The 18581-nt window shown below is 37.8% G+C and overlaps 2 protein-coding genes across 3 annotated transcripts; one reads left to right on the forward strand and one right to left on the reverse strand.

The window, feature by feature from the left end:
* Positions 1 to 3118: 3118 nt before the first annotated feature.
* LOC126786861 (uncharacterized) lies at positions 3119 to 6504 on the forward strand. The gene is made up of 7 exons (XM_050512824.1): positions 3119 to 3509; positions 3591 to 3757; positions 4171 to 4382; positions 4612 to 4869; positions 4961 to 5047; positions 5576 to 5748; positions 6072 to 6504. The coding sequence occupies exons 1-7, from the start codon at positions 3151 to 3153 to the stop codon at positions 6187 to 6189; spliced, it is 1374 nt and encodes a 457-aa protein (XP_050368781.1). The 5' UTR covers positions 3119 to 3150; the 3' UTR covers positions 6190 to 6504.
* Positions 6505 to 7526: 1022 nt separating this feature from the next.
* On the reverse strand, positions 7527 to 18405 carry LOC126786173 (E3 ubiquitin-protein ligase listerin). 2 transcript variants are annotated; one of them, XM_050511917.1, is made up of 16 exons: positions 18276 to 18405; positions 18071 to 18188; positions 17435 to 17497; positions 17269 to 17346; positions 17019 to 17110; positions 16546 to 16648; positions 15945 to 16097; positions 15170 to 15828; positions 14541 to 15030; positions 13562 to 14067; positions 12527 to 13262; positions 10777 to 11476; positions 9503 to 10542; positions 8932 to 9381; positions 8519 to 8749; positions 7527 to 8179 (listed from the first exon to the last, which is right to left on the reverse strand). In XM_050511917.1, exons 1-16 carry the CDS (start codon positions 18329 to 18331, stop codon positions 7952 to 7954), a joined length of 5703 nt encoding a protein of 1900 aa, XP_050367874.1. In that variant the 5' UTR covers positions 18332 to 18405; the 3' UTR covers positions 7527 to 7951. The 2 variants fall into 2 exon arrangements, with proteins under 2 accessions (XP_050367874.1, XP_050367875.1); XM_050511918.1 differs by lacking the exons at positions 17269 to 17346; positions 17435 to 17497; positions 18071 to 18188; positions 18276 to 18405 and having other exon boundaries at positions 17005 to 17039.
* Positions 18406 to 18581: the final 176 nt, after the last annotated feature.

Consider the following 18581-nt stretch of genomic DNA (forward strand, 5'->3'; position numbering starts at 1 on the left):
AAGCCTTTATGGTGATGAAAAATGAAATGATTTCAAATATATATTTTAATCTAGAGGCGTTGGATTAATAATAATTTAATTATCTTTTCATTTTAAATTGACATATATGTTGATGAAGGATGAGATTATGGCTAGTCGGCTTGGTAGGTTCTTGTTGGATATGGTTCAGGCCATGTTCGCGGAGCTAATAATGCCAATTAACCAATCATGGTGCAGCTCCTAGCTTTTTGGAGTTCCGCTAGAGGTGTTCATGGAGCTAAATGGTTCGCCTAGCGGCAAAGTGGAGACTTTGGCACCTTGTTTAACGTACCGTTGGTCCTCTTAGAGGAAATGCTGCAATGGTCCAATATCATGAGGTGGACTAAATGTTGGGCCAAAAAACAGATCCACCGGTGATAAATTACCCCAAGCTAAGGATGAGACCTACGTGGGGCCTACCAACCCAGACAAATACATGGGTCAATCCTTGGACCATGAATTAGGTTGGGGTGAGAAATTTGTGGGGCAAATTTAATTGCATGTGCAATATGACCATGCTCACCAAGAAGAAAATTCTCAATTAAGATCTAAATCAATGGTCAAAATGTAAATGTGAATTGTAATTAATCATCGGATTGATCCCATTAGTGTATTGTTAGATAGAGGATTGAGAACTGATTTGGGTAAATAGTGGATTAATCCGAGTTGAGAATTAATCAAACCCACCTAAAATGAATGCTCTTTATGGGTTTGAAGGTTTTAGCTGCTCTTTCTCTAGCTAAAAAGGTGGAGGGTCTCTGTCCATCTATTTGGTTACCGTGTTTCAAATATAAATTTTGTTGTTACTTTTTATTTGGGCTTATAGACTTTTCCGGCACCGGAAAAAGTGAAACTTAAAGTGCTTCAATATATTGAAAATGTGGGTGTACTTTTAGTTCGTGAGTTTAAATTAAATTAGATTTTTGAGTCGTAAATTATTTATCAGGCATTTTTGTGGGTCGTCCTTGTACTATTTGCTGAACTTGTTAATCTTCGTTTCCGATATAGCTACCTTTTTTAGTGTCTTTTCATTTACGTCTATTTGTTTCCTATTGGAACTTCATTAGGTCCAAAGGACAATGGTCATCCTGACTAATACCTGAATTATTATAGTTGATTGTTAATTGCAAAGATAGAATTGAGATGACCTAATGGTACGTTTTTGAAAATAAATAAAATACAGTAATGTCGAGGTCTCAAGTTCTATTCTTAGAAACATGCATGTTTTTAAGAAGAATAAAGTATTAGGAATACACATACAGTAAATCGTTAGAAGCTTACATATTTTTAAAAGACCATTATTCGATATTACAAATTATATATTTGTAGTATGTAGCTGAGAAATTTTTCAGTGCTATCGTAAAACCACGTGATAATGCATAATGGTCTACCTTTTTAATCATAATTTGATACGTAAGATTTAATTAAAAAACTTATATTTCAATTATTTTGTTAAAGACTATTTTAGAAAGAACTAAAACCATATATCTTACACTCTAATACTCTAAACCTTAAAACCCTACACCATAAACTCTAAATCTAAAATCTTATTTCAAAATTATCAATACCCATAAAGGTCATTTCACAAATAATAAAAATATGTTAAATTATAATTTTGATGTAATAAATTTACGTGTTAAAATATAACAGGTCAAGAGTACCACTATACATTGTCGAGTGTTACTATGGTAGCATATATATGAAGTATCTAATAAAGTAATACTACTAGCTATTAATTACAAAGATGTTGTACCAAGTATCCTGAGTTGCCTCTCTTATAACGCACTAATAGTTGATCGCTATCTTCTTGCGATATATAGTTTTGATCGACCACTTCTTTTACTTATGAACATCGATAGTTGATCGCCCTTTCTTTAATCTGTTTAGGGAGGGCCGGGAACTATTGTTATGGATGTGGGATGGAAAACCAGAAGCTATCTCGAACCCACTATAAATGATAATGGTGATTGCACTCCTTCAATGGAATCATATATATTATTTACTTATATAAAGTTAAGTATTAATTAACCATCGGTTAATCTTAGGGTGAGTACTATATATGAACAAAATATATACATTACACACCACTAATTTGTCATTGTCTCCCATTTTCTTCATCTTACATGCAGCTTAATTACTTTTTCCACACAAATCTGATGCACGCCTAAGCTTTGCGATTGTATTGTTTATATATTCGAATTTACTTAGATCTTATTATCTGCTGGATTTACCTGAGCTACTACTAATTAGTGGTAGCTAACGTCGATTAGTCCTACCCCCCTTGTATATATATTTTTTGAAAGGCCCTTTTGTATATTTATGTTAGCAAATGACAACCAACGAAGACTTAACTGAATCTTTGTCAATTTGCGCCACGCTAAAGGGGCATAAACAATCACCCCATCTTCCTAAAATGGAACAATTAGTATATGGTGTAATCCACCGGTCACATTTATGAACTTCGAAGCTATACATGTTCTCACTGTGGGTGAAACAAATGACCCAAAACAACACAAGGACCCCTATAGACCAAATCATTACACATAAAACAAACAAAAAATTTGTTACAACTAAAAGGTGCTAGATAGCAGCTTATTGTTGCACGCTTTACCCTCCGATCACGAAACAACGTTTAACAAAATTTTATATGTTTGTAGACGTCATAATATAAAATTAAACACGAAGTAATGTGTTACATACGTACTAGATTAAAATAAAGAAACAACTATACATTGAGACTCTTATAAGAATTGAAACCTTGCTATCCTGACTTCCGACTCGGATCACACACACCTCATTATATTAGAGACATCGTCCCTCCTACAAGAGCACCACTTATAAAGTAATTAAGTGTAATACAAATATGCTACTTATCGTTGTCTCTTTCCCCAAGATTTACAGTACATAGGCCCAATCGAACTGGGCCACAATAACAGGCAGCAAAATACAGGTGTACCGCAGATCCAATTTCAAAACTCAAATAGAGGCCCAAACTATTTTACGAAATTCCATTTCTACCCCTCTCTCTGCAGCTAATTCGGTAGCCTCTCTTCTCCTCCCCAAAAACCCAGTGAGAGAGAGTGAAGAGAGAGAGAGAGAGAGAGAGAGAGAGAGAGAGAGAGAGAGAGAGAGATGTTGCGCGCGATTCTCGGGAGGGCAATAGCGACGGGCCCAAGGTCCGGCGGCCCATGGAGGCTGACGTCGGCGGGGAGCTACTCGTCGTCCAAGGATACCAAGTCGACGACAAAGAGGGTCAGGAAGATCACCAGAACCACAAAAGTCGAGACCGCCTCCTCCGCCAACGCAGACGACGAGTCGTACGACGGCCCCGACGCGGATTCCTTTGACGACAAAGACCGCGCTCGGCGGCTCCAGGCCGATGAATGCGATCCCTCGCTGGATGTGGGGCCCAATGGCCGGCCATTGTTCACTTCCACTCCGACGCTGGCTCAGCTCACCGCCATGGACACCTGCTCCTACTTCAAGTTCAAGTACAAACTCTAAACCCTAAACCCTAATTAGCGATGATTAGATGTGCTTGGATTTTGAAAACTGTGTGTTTTTATTTAAAGGAAGGAGGAATTGAACAAGGTGCTGCCGGAGGGTTTGCCGTCGGGGATGAAGAAGGAGTTCCAGGATGCAATGCAGAGCGCCGTGCTTGTTCGCCAGAGCTTTCTCGATCTCCGGGATAATTTCCGGCGAGTTGTGGACCCGCCGTTGGGATCAGCTAGTAGCAAAGGTGTGTGGATTTTCGGTTTGCTTAGTTGAAATGTGGCTCGATATTTAAATTGCATATATATGAAATGTATCATTTTTTTTTCATTGTAGTTTCGAGTATATTTGAATATCATCATGGAAGGTGTAGATGTCTATTAATCACTGATAATTATCATGGTGCTAAGCTAGAAAGCTAGAAATGAATGTGTTGATCCCCGGCCGCTGGCTATGTTTTCTACTTATATAAGTTCATTGGGGCCATAGTTGCCTTCAATTAACTCATAATTGGTAACTTTACATTTTTTATTTTACAATTATTGAATCATACTCCAACTGGACCTTGCTTGTGTTCGTTATTCTTTGTAGGAATGCTATTGGACGAATATATGATGGGTCACATGTAAAATGCATTATCCTTGATTTCATTTTTTACAGGATCGAAAGTTAAAAAACAGATTCTCTTAGATGGTCCAGTAAGCTGTGGAAAGAGTACGGCTCTTGCGATGCTAGTTCAATGGGCTCGTGAGGAAGGTTGGTTGGTTCTGTATGTTTCCAGAGGCAAGGACTGGACTCATGGTGGTTTTTTCTATAAAAACCCACAAACAGGTCTCTGGGATACACCTGTTCAAGCTGAAAATATTCTCCAGGCAAGATTTTAAAGCTTTTCTCAATTATCTGTAATGTACTATTGACTTAAATTTGGATCAATAATCCGTGTGGCATTGACTTCATGAACTCTGTCTGTGTGAAAAAAAGAGTCACTGTCTACATGGTTGTATAATAATCAATAAACCTCCGTCTATCAAACTGTTCTTGAATCATGTGCTCCTCAACATTTCCGTGGATTTATATTTATCTTGTGTCATTTCATTCCAGGATTTCCTCAAATTTAATGAATCCCATTTGAAACAATTGTGGTGCCAAATATCTGATCCTATTCAATTGGGAGAGGGAGCTGGTGTTGGATGGATGAAAGATGGAATTGATTCCATGGCAATGCCTGAAGGTTCAAGTCTGTATGACCTGGTTGATACTGGCATCAAGAACACTCATGCAGCTGTTGGAGTGGTAGTTCGTTTGAGGAAGGAGTTATCTCTAGTGAAGGACATTCCTGTTCTTATTGCAATTGATCAGGTGAGAAACATTACCAGGTCAAATAATGCCTAGTTCGTTGTCTAAATTTGTTTCTAGAGCTTTATCATAACTTTATGTTCCTTATCTGCAGTTTAATAACTGGTTTACGTTCAGTGAGTATGAAGAGGCAGTCACTGTCCGTTCGACACGACCAATACATGCCAAAGAACTCGCTACAGTATGATCCCTCTGTTTGTCTCAGGATTATGTTAACACTTGTAATTCTTAACTTTTAAACTGAAAAAGAATATACATGAATAGTTAAGCTTATGGTAAGGTTAGGATTATGTCTTCAAAAATCTCTTGCCTTGAAACACTGGTCTTATCTGGTTACTTTAAATTTGAGTACACAAGTTGGTAATTAGTTCAGGTGAAGGCACATGTTCATTTGAGACTTATGTAACACACATGTGATGAAATTCAAGTTTTACATTGTAAGGTTAGGATTATGTCTTCAATAATCTCTATTTCCTTGAAACTCTGGTCTTATCTCGGTACTTTAAATTATGAGTGTAAAAGTTGATATTTAGTTCGGATGAAGGTGTTCATTTTAAGTTTTATAGTAAGGTTAGGATTATCTCTCTTGCCTTGAGATGCTGGTCTTATCTCGTTACTTTTAATTTTTTGAGCTACAAGTTGGTATTTAGTTAGGCTTAAGTTGCATGTTCATCTGAGACTTATGCACACATATGATAAAATTTTGCAGGTGAAGGCTTTTAGATCTATGATTCATGATGACATGATGGTTGGTGCCTTTTCTCATTCAACAGCAGTAGGAAAACTTCGTCAAGACTTGCCAGATGTGCCCTCCGATTGTCGCATGAACTTTCCTCGTTACACTTTAGATGAAGCAGCAGCTGTTTGCCATTACTACCTCAGGTATGTTACCGACTACTCGCCTATTTTGCAATGCAATGTCACTGGTATATCAGATAAGGGCTTATCTTACATGATTAATAGTGGATTCTAGATGAGCACTTCGTTAGCTTAAAGCAATCTTCTTTGAATCTCTTGCCTACCGGTTTTTTCCCCATTGTTATACTGTGTCATGCAAATTTATGGGAAAAACGTTAGCATAGGAAGCCAGCAACGACATAGAATAATGAACCAATCTTTGGTCAGTACTTTCATAGTTTCTCTAATTCCTGGTGTCAGTAGACTTCCAGATAATCATTTTTATCGTCTGCTTTTTGTTATGGCAGACGAAGGCTTATATGCCGTGAAGCTTTCTCAGATGAGAATTGTAAGAGAATATACTACTTGTCTAATGGAAATGGAGCAGAAATGAGATGGCTAGCCACTTTCATGCGAGAACAGTGACATGTAGAAGAAATTCTGTAACACAGTATCAGAAGAAGACTACAGTTGAAGAGCTGCTTGATTGCCTCATTGCCTCTTGATTTTGATCTCATTCAGTCCTATCGTCACTGTCTGTCCTTGAGTTTATCCACTAGGATCATACCAGAATCACCTGTTTTTCGTCTTTGAACTTGTAGTTAGATCCATTTTCATAGAGGCCAAGAAGATAAGTTTCTGAAGACATTGTACCATAAGGCATAACTAGATCAGGTCACATTTTTGTATTTTTCGTTGTGGAAGAAACTCCAACACTGTATGAAAGGTTTTTTGTGCCAAGAAGATAAGTTTCTGAAGACATTGTACCATAAGGCATAACTAGATCAGGTCACATTTTTGTATTTTTCGTTGTGGAAGAAACTCCAACACTGTATGAAAGGTTTTTTGTGCCTCTTGCACGGTTTCACTTTTGATATGGTATTGGCATTTTTCATTCAGATGTTTGAATCTGAGCAACTAAAAAAAAACAGCGTGATATCTTAAAAAATATATGCACCCTTTTTTTGCAGAAATGAAACTGGCTCGGTATGGCATTATAAATTCATGGGCTGGTTCGTTAAAAATATAATTTTATATTATTTATATAAATATTTAAATAATTATAATATTGAGAATGAAATATTAGACATTTTAAATATAAAATTTTTGATTAATTACATTATTTTAATCATAGTATTTGACATATATAATATTTTAGAAATAAGATTATTAAATGTGTTGTAATATTTTATTTATTTTATTATTCTAAACAGTTATATAAAACAAATATTATAATTACACAATTTTAATATGTTAATTGTCTTATAATACTAATAGGCCAGGCCAGCCCGCTTCTTGGCTTGGCACGAGAGACCTGACATGGACTTGGACCGTGGGCCGAGCTTGATATTTAAGTAAATAGGCGGTCTGAACATTACACGGACAAGATTTTGGCCCGCTTAAAATGAGTTGGGCCGGTCCAGTCCGTTTGTCACCTCTGTATCAGAGTATCTCCGGTTAAATTTAGCAATCCCTTACATGAGCTATCTTTTAGTAAGAATTGCTAATATATTAATAAAAATAAAAATATTAAAAAAAAATTGGCTTTAGTTAAACCTAGGAGAGAGAATTGACAAATTTATCAACTCTGCTAGAAATGCTCATTGACTCAATCGATCAAATATTTTTGGACATCATAAACCAATCAGCAATAAGAACCAGCAATAAAATTATACGAGTTCGTCTCATTTTTAATGTCAAGCTCTCAAACTTTGAGGACATAAAACATAAGAGATCAACATTGAATTATTGATAGCGAAAACTAGGAATTAGTGATTACTAATACTTAATTTATACAAGAGCAGTTCACCAGTGAGATCGTTTAGGATGCCGACATCATTCCATTCTATTGATATGTAGTTCTTAACTAAAAGCTCTAAACTAATATTAGCATGTTAGTGAGAATCTTTTAAATCTCAAAAATTTCAGACTATTTGTATCATCAGACCTCTGAAGCTGAGACACCCCTCATTGCTTTCAAAATTTTGCTGCACTTGGTAGCGAACATTCAAAAGAGTGAAGACTTTCTCCAAACAAATTGTCAGAGTTGGCTACTGATGATGATCAAAACCTATTAACATTTTCTGCACGACAATAGACGTCTGAAATCTGGTGGTATCTCTTACTATGACTATCCTTTCCCTCAAGTGAATATGCTTCTAGCCTACTACAGATTTGATTCCCCTGGTTAAAATGGAGACTGGCACAATGGGCAAGTTGATTTGTGAGAAGTTGAGAACCACTTATATAGGCAGGCCGAATGGAACTTGTGCTTGCAGGTCTTGCATGCAAGACGAGGAAGGGCGTGGTTGACAGTATGGATGACACTGTAACATATAGGACACTCCTCAACACCTTCAAATTCCTTGTCAAAGTTGCGCTTCCATATCCTAATAGCTTCTGCTAAGGCTCCATTCTGCATTTAATCAAATACGAGATTATCCACATTGTCATTTTATTCCTTCACAGCAAACCAATAACCATGTCATTTTATTTCTCATCCTATGCTTAAGGAAATAACATGATCATCCATTGCTCCTTCCCCAAACACCCAAACCCTCCATAAAAAATCGTTGAAACAAATTTAAAATACTTCAAATTAATCAGCCCATGGCCATTGCTGCTCTTGTCTACATATATTCTTATCACAAATATATTTCACATAAGCATGAAAGAGATACTAGTTTTTTTACCTTCTGAAGTCGAGCAAAAAATGGACACTGACCAATAAAGATAAAGATTAAATTTCATTTACCTGATTCCGGACGAATAATGTCATAGACATTGACCATTTTCTCTGCTTCGCTTCACTAATACCTAAACTCCTTGTACAGTCAACATCAACGGGACGTAATGGGTAAGATGAAGGAAGACGGATTACTAGATTCATTGCAGTTTCATCCTTTGTATAAGTAGCAACAACCTCATTTGCCGATCTGCTTACAGCAATGGTGAAGTTTTCATCGGCGATTTCATCCTTTTTAATCTGCACCAGAATATTGAAATTCTGGGTTAAATTAACATCTTAATGATTACAGTATTGTTCAGAAAAGAAAGTGTAAATAGGATTGTATTATAGTTTATGATGGTGGGTACTTAATAGCTTCAGCATCTCAGAAACAACGCAGAATTGCTGATGCAAACGCGTCCGTATTAGGCTACACATACCTGGCTTAATTCACCGGCGATGAGATGTGGGCTGCACCATGCCCTGGTGAAAGATTCAATTCCTGATAATATAGAGCGGTCACGTAAATCGTTGGACCATTGTCTAACATAGGCGGGAAGAATGTGGAGCATCCGACCAAAAATCGCTCCAGCAAGCGAAGACATTCTCAGCGGTTCAACAGGCCAGAGAGATTGTATAGAAAACAATAGTGAACCAGTTCTGATGGAACGTGTTGCTGAAGCTGCAGCTTCTGCTATACCAGCAGGAGTCTCTTCGTCTTTCTTCTTGAGAATCCACTGTTCCAGAGAAATGTGCTGGAAGAGGCAATCCAATATTACGGAATTAGCAGAATCTTGTAGATACTGGACCAGTCTCCCCCTTGCAGGTGATGATGATGGTAATGACCCTAAATGTGATAACAACAAGGACCATGCAAGGAAAACATGTACCTGAAATTTTGAAAATGAATTAATTTCCAACTATGAGAAGTAAATACCAAACAACAGATATAATAGAATAAAATGCAAGCAGGAACCAATAATTTTCGTTACTAATTGAAAAAACATTTACCCTTTGATCTGCCAGCAAATCCATCTCAAGAACATTACTAGGTAACTTTTCGATCATGCAAGATATTTCAGCTCTCAAATGAATATCTGTTTCTGTTGACATGTCAAGAGGGGATGAAACCTCTTCATTGTTATTGACACCATCCAAGTAACTTTTGTCTTTTTCAACAATAGCCAGGCGCAAAACAAGTTCAGTTGAAAGAATAAAGTAAGCAGCAAACTGCAACAACGGAACTGATTTGGCAGAAAACAGGATAGCATATAAAGAGCTAATGGGTCCTTTGCTTAGCCCCCAGAATTCTACTGACTTCACAGCTCTATCTATGGCATCTGTTGATGAGTTGACAACACTTGAGGCCACCAACTCCCAGAAATAGGAATGTTCAAATCGGGAAGAGGATATAATCAATGCAGCCTCATGACAATAGGAGCTTGCAATGGCTTCGGCAATACCCGTACAGAAAAACAATCGAAGGATGCCTTCTAAAATTCTATTTTTGATGGGGTCCCATCTTTCTGTTCTAACAGGATTCAAGTTATCAGCATCCTCTGCCTGTTGGCGACCAAAAGGACCACATGACAGAGAAAATGATAAAAGGGCATTTTTGGCAATATCCAGAGGAAAGGTATCCAAAATGAAAGCAATTTTGCCAAGGCCATTAATGACAGCATCCAAATTATCAGAGGTAGAGCTGTTAGTGATAGTTTCGTTGACATTTTCAGCAATTTCCTCCATCATTACAACAACAGTCTGCAGCCAGCGTCTTATCTGAGATAACACAAACTCCCAGTCGTCTTCATTAAATTCTTTCCAGCAATAACCAACTGAAACGACCATAAGCTTTGATAGCAAAACTTGCACAACTGGAAGCTGATTAATCACAGCTGATGATCCAACACCATGTCTCTGCTTCCGGAATAATTCAAGTAGGAGCTTTCTCTCTACCAAGCTAATCTTTCTCTCCAACTTTGGTGTTTGTATGTTTTGCACTGCACTAAAGGGATAACAAGAGATAACCAGCTGCATCCAATCTCCCATATCTACAAGAAATCGAAAGATATTAATACAGCAAAAATCACAACCCCAATCACTCTATAAACAAGTATGTGGGCCCCTACCATTTGATGCCCGAGATCCGGTACTGTTTATAAAAAATTTATATCTTTTTTTTTTTAACTTAACAAACCGCTCAAATAATAACCTTGCAACTCCAAAACTAAAAGGTTTAACAGAAATAATTCCTAATTAATGAAATTATAATTACATCCATTTACCTTCTCCTGTTTTCCACATGATCAAAGGCAGAAATGTTTGAGCTTTTTTAAGCCAGCCTTCAATAACGTCTTGTACATGATCTCCCCCAGAAGAATCATGTTGAGCATCTCCAGAAAAGTCATTATATCTGATGCTTCTTTGACTTAATGGTTGAATAAGTACATTAACAATCACTGGAAGAATCCTCAAACAATTCACATTTGTTGCTTCTCCAAGATAAAGCTTATTTACAAGCAGTGCAAACAGCTCCATAGCTTTCTCGGAACCCCATATTTTAGCATTGAACAAAGCTAAAAGAAAAGCTACAAGAGCTCTTAAGAATGGTTCTTCAATATCCTCCACTTCATCACTTGAAGCAGGATTTAAATAGACAAAATTCTGTGCAGCACATCCTCCTTGAACAAGTGTGCCATCTAGTAGAATGTTAAAAATAGAATCTAGCAGGCTGTCCTGAGAAGAGAAATTTTTACTCTGGGCATACGCAATTAATGAAGGTAAGAAAGAAGCTACAGCACTTCCTCCTGGCCACTTCCACGAGCATAATATTTCGGCAGCAAGCCAGGATCGAGTCAGGTTTTCATTTCTTGCTTCCTCAGGCAGAGGGAGCGTATACCTAACATAACTGGCAATAACTCTATCAATCCCAATTTCTGATATCATCTTGTCAATAAATGAAATAAACTTCTGATGTCCGAAGTCCTGCATTTTGTCATATATTTGTAATGTGTAAGCCTCACTACAAATCCACTGAAGATCATATAATCCATCAAAATTTGATGAAACAATTCTAACACAATTTCAAGTGCACTCTTTGAATAAACATGACAAAAAAGCTATCTCACTGTCAGCAATAAAGCATCAACTAGTCTCAATCGTAAGTTAGTGGGCTAACTTTTCTGAACCTGTCTGGTGTATATTTTTACCACATTTATCATAAAACTTTTCTCAGCAGTGGCCTGGTTGTGAATTGTACATATACATGCATATTATTTTAGGGTTACTTAAAATCTCTCATTTCTTACTGTGCACCTAGGAAGCCCAGAGTTTGGGATGAAACAATGATCACCATGCGTGCAAGGTACGCATCAACACAAATAGCATTAGAAGAGCACGGACACCGACATCGACACCGACACGGTGAGACACGGAAAATCTAAAAAACCTAGATTCTGACACGGCGTCGACACGGCAACTTATATATAATTTAATATATTTATTAATGTATAAAAGAAATATATAACACATGAAATAATGTCAAATTAAATATTCAAGTTCATTCCATTGCATAACAATTCAAAAGAAATAAATCTAAGGAAAGAAGAAAGGGAAAACGATGGGGCCGAAACAAAACTTGGGTTATTTCTGTTTTTTTTTTAGTTTTTTTTTTAATCTAAAATGATGATGTGGTGTGTCAGAGAAGTGTCGGGGAGTGTCGGACACTTCGACACTCCAGCCTTAGAAATGTCGGAGCTACATTTAGAACAGACCCTAACCAAAAAAGAGTGGACATCAAGCTAACATTTCTTTCCTTATTGTGCCCCAAATTTCTCCTTGGGTTGGGGTTATTCAATAATCTAATGTGTGCACAAGAGTTATTAGTAGAAGTAGAAGCGATCATATTTAACAAAGTAAAGCGAGTGAACATTCAGCTGACCAACTATAACCCAACAAGCCACGAGAGATACAGACATGAAAACATGAACCAGAGACACAACAATGCCAATTTGATATTACCAGTTTACCACTCACCTGGATAGAGCAGTCCTTAGAAACTATTCTCCCTGCCCTGCTAAAATCTGGAACTATCCACAAGGGCCATTTTTCACCTTGGCAGAGAAGTTGGTCCAGCAGATTTTGTTCCTCATAGGGATCCTGAGAGAGACAGTCAAGAATTTCAAGCATCCACAAGCAGCACAGTGATGTGAACTTCTCTGTGTCTAATTCCTCTTCATTGAAGATGGCAGATCTCATGCACTGAATCAAATTTTTTCCAAGTGCCTTTCGATTGTGTAAGCTGAGCGTTTTCCAGAATTGATTACCTATCTTACACCTAAATGCATGAAAAGATTCCCCAAATCCCAGCCTGGCTTTCAATTTTTCCTTTGATTTATCATGCGCCTCATCTATCATTGTCAGTTCCAGAAACTCCCAATCAATCAGAAAAATTGCAGCTAAAATAGCTGATGTCAGCCCACTTTGTTCACCAAGTGTCTTCAATGAATATAAGCTGCCATCAAGTACTTCAAGAGCAAATTTAGCCATCTGGGACATGCTCATTGAATTTTCAAATTTTGATCCAATAGTGTTTGGCCCAGCAGTCAATAGATTGGGTGTCAATAGAGAACCTGCATAGCCAACCCAAGTAAAAGAGGATGCCAGAATAAAAGAAAGTAACTTCTTGAAAATCTCTTCAAATATCAGGACCAGTGTATTCCTTGACACCAGGGAATTTTGATTGCTCTTTGTTGAACCACCAACAACAGAACTGCAGGTAAGAAAAAAAGGAGGACATGAACACAATACTTAGGTTGAAAGCATTCAAATGTACATTTCTGTCTGTTATATGAAATAACCTAAATAACCAATTGACTTCTCCCAGTCCATAGAAGGCAGCGGCCTTGGAATCTCATAATTTGAAATACATAGAAATCAACTTCATTATGTTGTCCAGATAATAGTTAGCTGCCCAATCATAGTATATAGTCAACCCAATAGAAGCACAGACTAATTAACTAGATTTAAATAGGAAAAAACTCGGACAGAAACTACAAATTTCATTCATACCACAAGAATTGAGGACTAGAAGCTCCGAAAGGAGGAGAGGATTGAGCAACAGCAACAGCAGTTGATTCTAGAAGCTCGTGATGCCAATAATCAGGGTTGCCCATTTTTGTGCATATAGAAAGTCCTACCTTTGCTTTTGTGATTTTATCTCTTGCTTTCTCCACAAGCATTGCTAAGATAGTTATCCAGTCACAGTCTAAAGAGCAGGGTGCAGAACCAGAATGCTCCCGGATAGTAGCATATCTGATAACACTGTCCCACTGCTCAGAGAAATATTCATCATCAAGCAAGGCAAGTAACAAGTCAAGACGGGCACTTAAAGAGATACTGTTCCCAGTGAGACACCATGGAACAAAAGTTTCCTTGAACATTTGCAGGAATGTGTTATCCTCTAATGCTGTATCACCCTGATGTGGAGAAGTATTATGAATAAGTTCCTGCACTATCTTGTGTGGCCCAAAAACAGAAACAGCCACTGCTAGAATCTTGACACAGCTTGGTGAATCCTGGTATTAAGAAAATAAAAATTGAAGGCCAAATATCAAACGTCACAAAAACACTGTAGACAAATTTGCAAGTATATAGTACATTCTTTGTTGGCTAAACAGGTAAATTAAGGAAGTTCACATTTGGTTAACTTCAACACCTCTTTATTTTTCTATTTGCCATTATGAGCTCTTGCTGTTTGACAGGGAAATGAAACTATTAAAAAAGTATATTCAACCAGTTCCAGGCAGACATAGCAGTGGAAGTTGATGGCATTTAGTTGTTAGAAAATGGAGAGATCCCATGTAATTCTATTACTCCAAAGGCCCACACTCATAACTGAACCAATCAGAATATAGTCCGATGCCACAGATACATGCATCAATTACCGTAACAATTGAATGATCTCCAAGAAACATTAAAATCCCCAGAGATAACAGCACTGAAATATAGTTCTATATCAAAACCAATAGACATTTTCATGGCAACTTACACGTGATCTCATCAGTGCAAAGGAATTAGCCAACATTGGTCCAACTAGCAAAGCCAAAGGCCAATCTCCACCATTCTGCATAGAATGTTCTGCAAGTAATGATATAAACTGAATAACTCGCTCTGCAAACTCACTCTCTCTTTCCAGGTTACTAGCATGCTGAACGAAATTCTGACAGTTCTCCTGAAATTCTGCAGCGAAAGCTGAGAGCAAATCCTGCTCCAGCAAATGAATGCCTGAAAGAGCCCCAACAATGCAGTTTGCCAACTCACTAAAGTAGCTCATTGGGTACATGATATTCAAAGATTCAACTGTCTTCTTGTTGGATGCTAAATCACTTTCACGTGAATCTACTGATGATCCAGGGGACATTTTTTCCTTCTTTCTTGAGCTACTAGAGGAAATGTAGTCTTGCCACAAAAGCTTTACCAGAACATTTTTTACAAGAGTTGCTCGAAAAACACTGATGGAATCCACCCCATTGCAATATCTGGTACCAAAAAGAGAGAGATTTATAACCAGCTACATTAAAAACATCAAAGCCACATCAGCTGAAAATCTACAGAACAGAAAAGCAGCTGAGTACAAAAGAGTATAGTGAACCATGACAAAAGTAAACTTAAACTCACCTTGAGGCATTATGCAATGCCCAAAGAAAGCATTCTTGAAACGCATGGAAAAATGCTTCTCTATCTGCATTTAAGGAATGGGAAGGATTCCTTCCTGCCCAGAGGTTCTTGAAAAATTCAAGAAAAAATGTTTCTGCAACTATTGCTTTAGATGGCACAGTGTGTAAGAATAGAACCAAAGATGGATAAGAAACCCGTTGAGATCCAAAGCACCTATTTCTAAGGAAATCCCAAAGCCGATTCAGTACAGTTTTCTGTACATTGACAAAAGTCCAACTTTCAGGAAATTTATTAGAAAACAGTAAAATTGCATCCCACATTGATGAATGACAAGCAGGATCCTTCTCCTGAAATCCACCTAATAGTGCAGCAGCAAGAGTTTTCAGATTTCCTTCATTAAAGGCTTGAGAGACATTTTTTATATAACTACTCAATACAGAATATGTGGCTGAACGGATAGCAGGACTTGGGGATTTCAAGAAGTCTAAGAAATATCTATGAGCAGTAAACAACTTGTCAGCACATGATATAGCAGTTTCCCTAGCCTTCAAAGCATGTTTTGGTTGAGCAACTATGTTATCGGTGCCTGAACTTTCTACTTGTAAGCAAACCAAGACATCAAGAAGTGTGGCCAATGCTAGCAATGATGACGATATCACCTGCAAGCAAATGTGATGGAATAAACATTAAATTTGAGAGGTGCACATGTCAAATATATGGCTATTTGAGGTTTACAACGATGATGTAGATGAAGTGACATATTCTAAATCGTTACCTGCTGATGCATCTCTTGTAATTCATCCAGAGCAGTTCCTTTATCGGACATACTTTGTGGTGTAAGCCTCAGATTTTCTTCCAGATATATAAAAACCTCGGCCGTGCATAAGATTAAAGCATCTAATCTCTTTTCTGGAGCTGAAAAGACAGCCTGTTGAAAGTCAAAACATGAGTTCATATGAAAATGCGAAGGTGAAAAGGAGTTAAATCATAGAATAATCAAAAATAGTTTTTGAACTTACAAAAAGAAGAACATAACAATTGTGAAGATAAACTATTATAAAAATGCTAGCAATATTCAAAATTCAAGCCCCCAGCATACTGAAGCTTAACCCCCCCCCCCCCCCCCCCCCCCCGGGTGGGTTGTTTTACTACTACATTTTGAGGATAATGGGTTCCATTCAATATAATGCCAGACACTTATGGATTCTGACCTTTTTATCATGAGCTACACTCACGTTTCTGTTCTTTTGTTGAGATAGGGACAAGATTTCACAAGTTTCTGAAATTAAAGTTGGTGTGGGAATGTATAGACTTACTAAGGCCAGTTTCTGATATTCAGTACTGTAATTAGTATAAGAATGTACTTGCACACAAACCTGGAAAGATCGCTTTGCAGCTTGAGAAACTTCAGAGACTGGGTCAAATTGAGAAAACCACCATGGTCCCATCAAAGATTTGAGCTGTGGAGCTAAATCTCTCCTAAACAAATATAAATCAATGTCAGAGCATGTAGACTACACCAGAAAATGAATGTTCATATTCAGTTAACAATTAGCCTACATAGAGATTTGCCAGCCAAAACTAAAGAGTATAGATCGCCAATTAGGAATGGAATCTTATCACCCTTAGCCATGAGGAGATACAGAATCTAAATCAATTTTTGTTTCACAAACAAAGGATGATTTTATTAAAAAGAGAGCCGGAGTAACTTATCCAAGATACAAGTCGGCATATAAACCACAATAAATAAAAGCACATTAGAGAGTTTTCCTTTAAATTAATAGAATGACGGACAGCATGCCCAATAGAAAAATAAAACATATATGTGAGAGTACACAAGAGTTCAAACCCAACAGCGGTGACAAGACTGCTCATTGTGTCATGTGTTGCTCGCCGCACATCCCTATTGTAGTCCACCACAAGCCTTTTGTATTCAAATCCCTACAGAAGAAAGAGCTGCATGAGTCTCAAATAACTGAAACAAGTGTGATGACATCAAAATATGTTATTTTCAAGCAATCAAGAAAAGAGAAGAAGAAGAAAAACAAAGAGAGACGAAAAATTCTCTTGCATTATCATTATGAGATGAGAAACAATACCCATTGTGGGATGGCTGGAATTATGTCCTTTGTGGACTTTTCCTTCAGCAGTGCGGATAGAGATGCCAGAGCTTTAAGCTATTAACCAATGCAAATTTAGTGAATATTACAATTGCACATGATGGAGCCTGATGTCAAGAACCTTTTTTCAGGCACAAGTGTTTACCTTGGTGGTAGGATCTTTCCTTGCAAGCCTCTTCAAATGTAGAGCCAGATCACTATCCACCTCCTGCACGACCCACACGCGAAGATTCCTAAGGTCAAGAAGCTAACTTTGCACCGACTCCTTTTAACAAAAACTATGAAATTCAGTATCATTGGTGATTGCTGGATATTTGTTTTAAAACTTGTGTACAACAAACTATGAGCACTTCAAACAACAATTCAAATACAGTCACTGCCCTAGCAATTTATTCTAAAATATTTTCACTGTTTACTTAGATTACTTTTTAACTTGTTGCATTGTTGGTGAATCCACCACCTTTCCCAAATGATTCCACAGAAACCTGAGCCAATTCTCACCAAATCGGTAATCGCTAATCCTCAATTAAACTCTATATACAATCAGTATGAGCTAAAATTCCAACCACACTGTAAAGGAAACCTCATTTAACACAAAAGACTAGAGCAACTACAAAGCACATTCATCACTAGTAAAGCAACACCATAACATAAACCCTAGCAATTGATTCGAAATCAAACTCTGGTCCCTTCCATTCACATACATCAAAACCCTGGCCAAAATCCAACACTCTCCTCAAAGCCAAAAATCGAAAGCTTTAAAAGAAATGGAAAACCCTACCAAATAAGGCCTAGAATCATCACCGCCGGAGGGAGAAGCGTCGAGGCGGGAGCCGCCGACGTAGCCACCGAAGCCAACCGAGGCAGTAGAACCGGACGGCAACAGCGACGCCGCCAAACTACATGAGAGTTGCTCCACAATCAGAGACGTCCAAAACGACGCAGTATCGTGAAGACAATTAAGATGGAGAGACGAGAATCAGTACCTGCTACTGGAAGGACGGGCCTTGCTCCTAGCTCCTTCTCCCTTCTGCTTCCCCATGTTGTTCGAGAAAATCGAAACGACGTAGTTTTGGAGGAGCGAGTTGCAGAGCAGAGAGCGAGAGAGAGAGAGAGGTTTTCTTCTTCTTTTGAACGGAAGCTGACGGAGTTGATCGTCTTTCTTACAATCGGATAATCTGGTGGGGGAGGGTGTACGATATGTGAGGGGGTTGCGCGCGTAGATGAATGGTAACTGGAGGGTATTTTTATGTCAAATGCGACCGCCTTTGAAGCTGCGTGGCACAGCATGA

Source organism: Argentina anserina, chromosome 3 (assembly GCF_933775445.1).
Source record: "Argentina anserina chromosome 3, drPotAnse1.1, whole genome shotgun sequence".
Taxonomy (NCBI): Eukaryota; Viridiplantae; Streptophyta; class Magnoliopsida; order Rosales; family Rosaceae; genus Argentina; species Argentina anserina.

What these genes read in the sequence shown, in the direction of transcription:
- LOC126786861 (XM_050512824.1), top strand. Translation starts at nt 3,151, where the DNA reads ATGTTGCGCGCGATTCTCGGGAGGGCAATAGCGACGGGCCCAAGGTCC. An exon ending in TGCTCCTACTTCAAGTTCAA is followed by an intron (nt 3,510 to 3,590) that starts GTACAAACTCTA and finishes TTTTATTTAAAG; the next exon opens with GAAGGAGGAATTGAACAAGG. An exon ending in ATGCCAAAGAACTCGCTACA is followed by an intron (nt 5,048 to 5,575) that starts GTATGATCCCTC and finishes AAAATTTTGCAG; the next exon opens with GTGAAGGCTTTTAGATCTAT.
- LOC126786173 (XM_050511917.1), bottom strand. Translation starts at nt 18,331, where the DNA reads ATGGGGAAGCAGAAGGGAGAAGGAGCTAGGAGCAAGGCCCGTCCTTCC. An exon ending in TTCCAGCCATCCCACAATGG is followed by an intron (nt 17,111 to 17,268) that starts GTATTGTTTCTC and finishes TTTCTTCTGTAG; the next exon opens with GGATTTGAATACAAAAGGCT. An exon ending in TACAAGAGATGCATCAGCAG is followed by an intron (nt 15,829 to 15,944) that starts GTAACGATTTAG and finishes ATTTGCTTGCAG; the next exon opens with GTGATATCGTCATCATTGCT.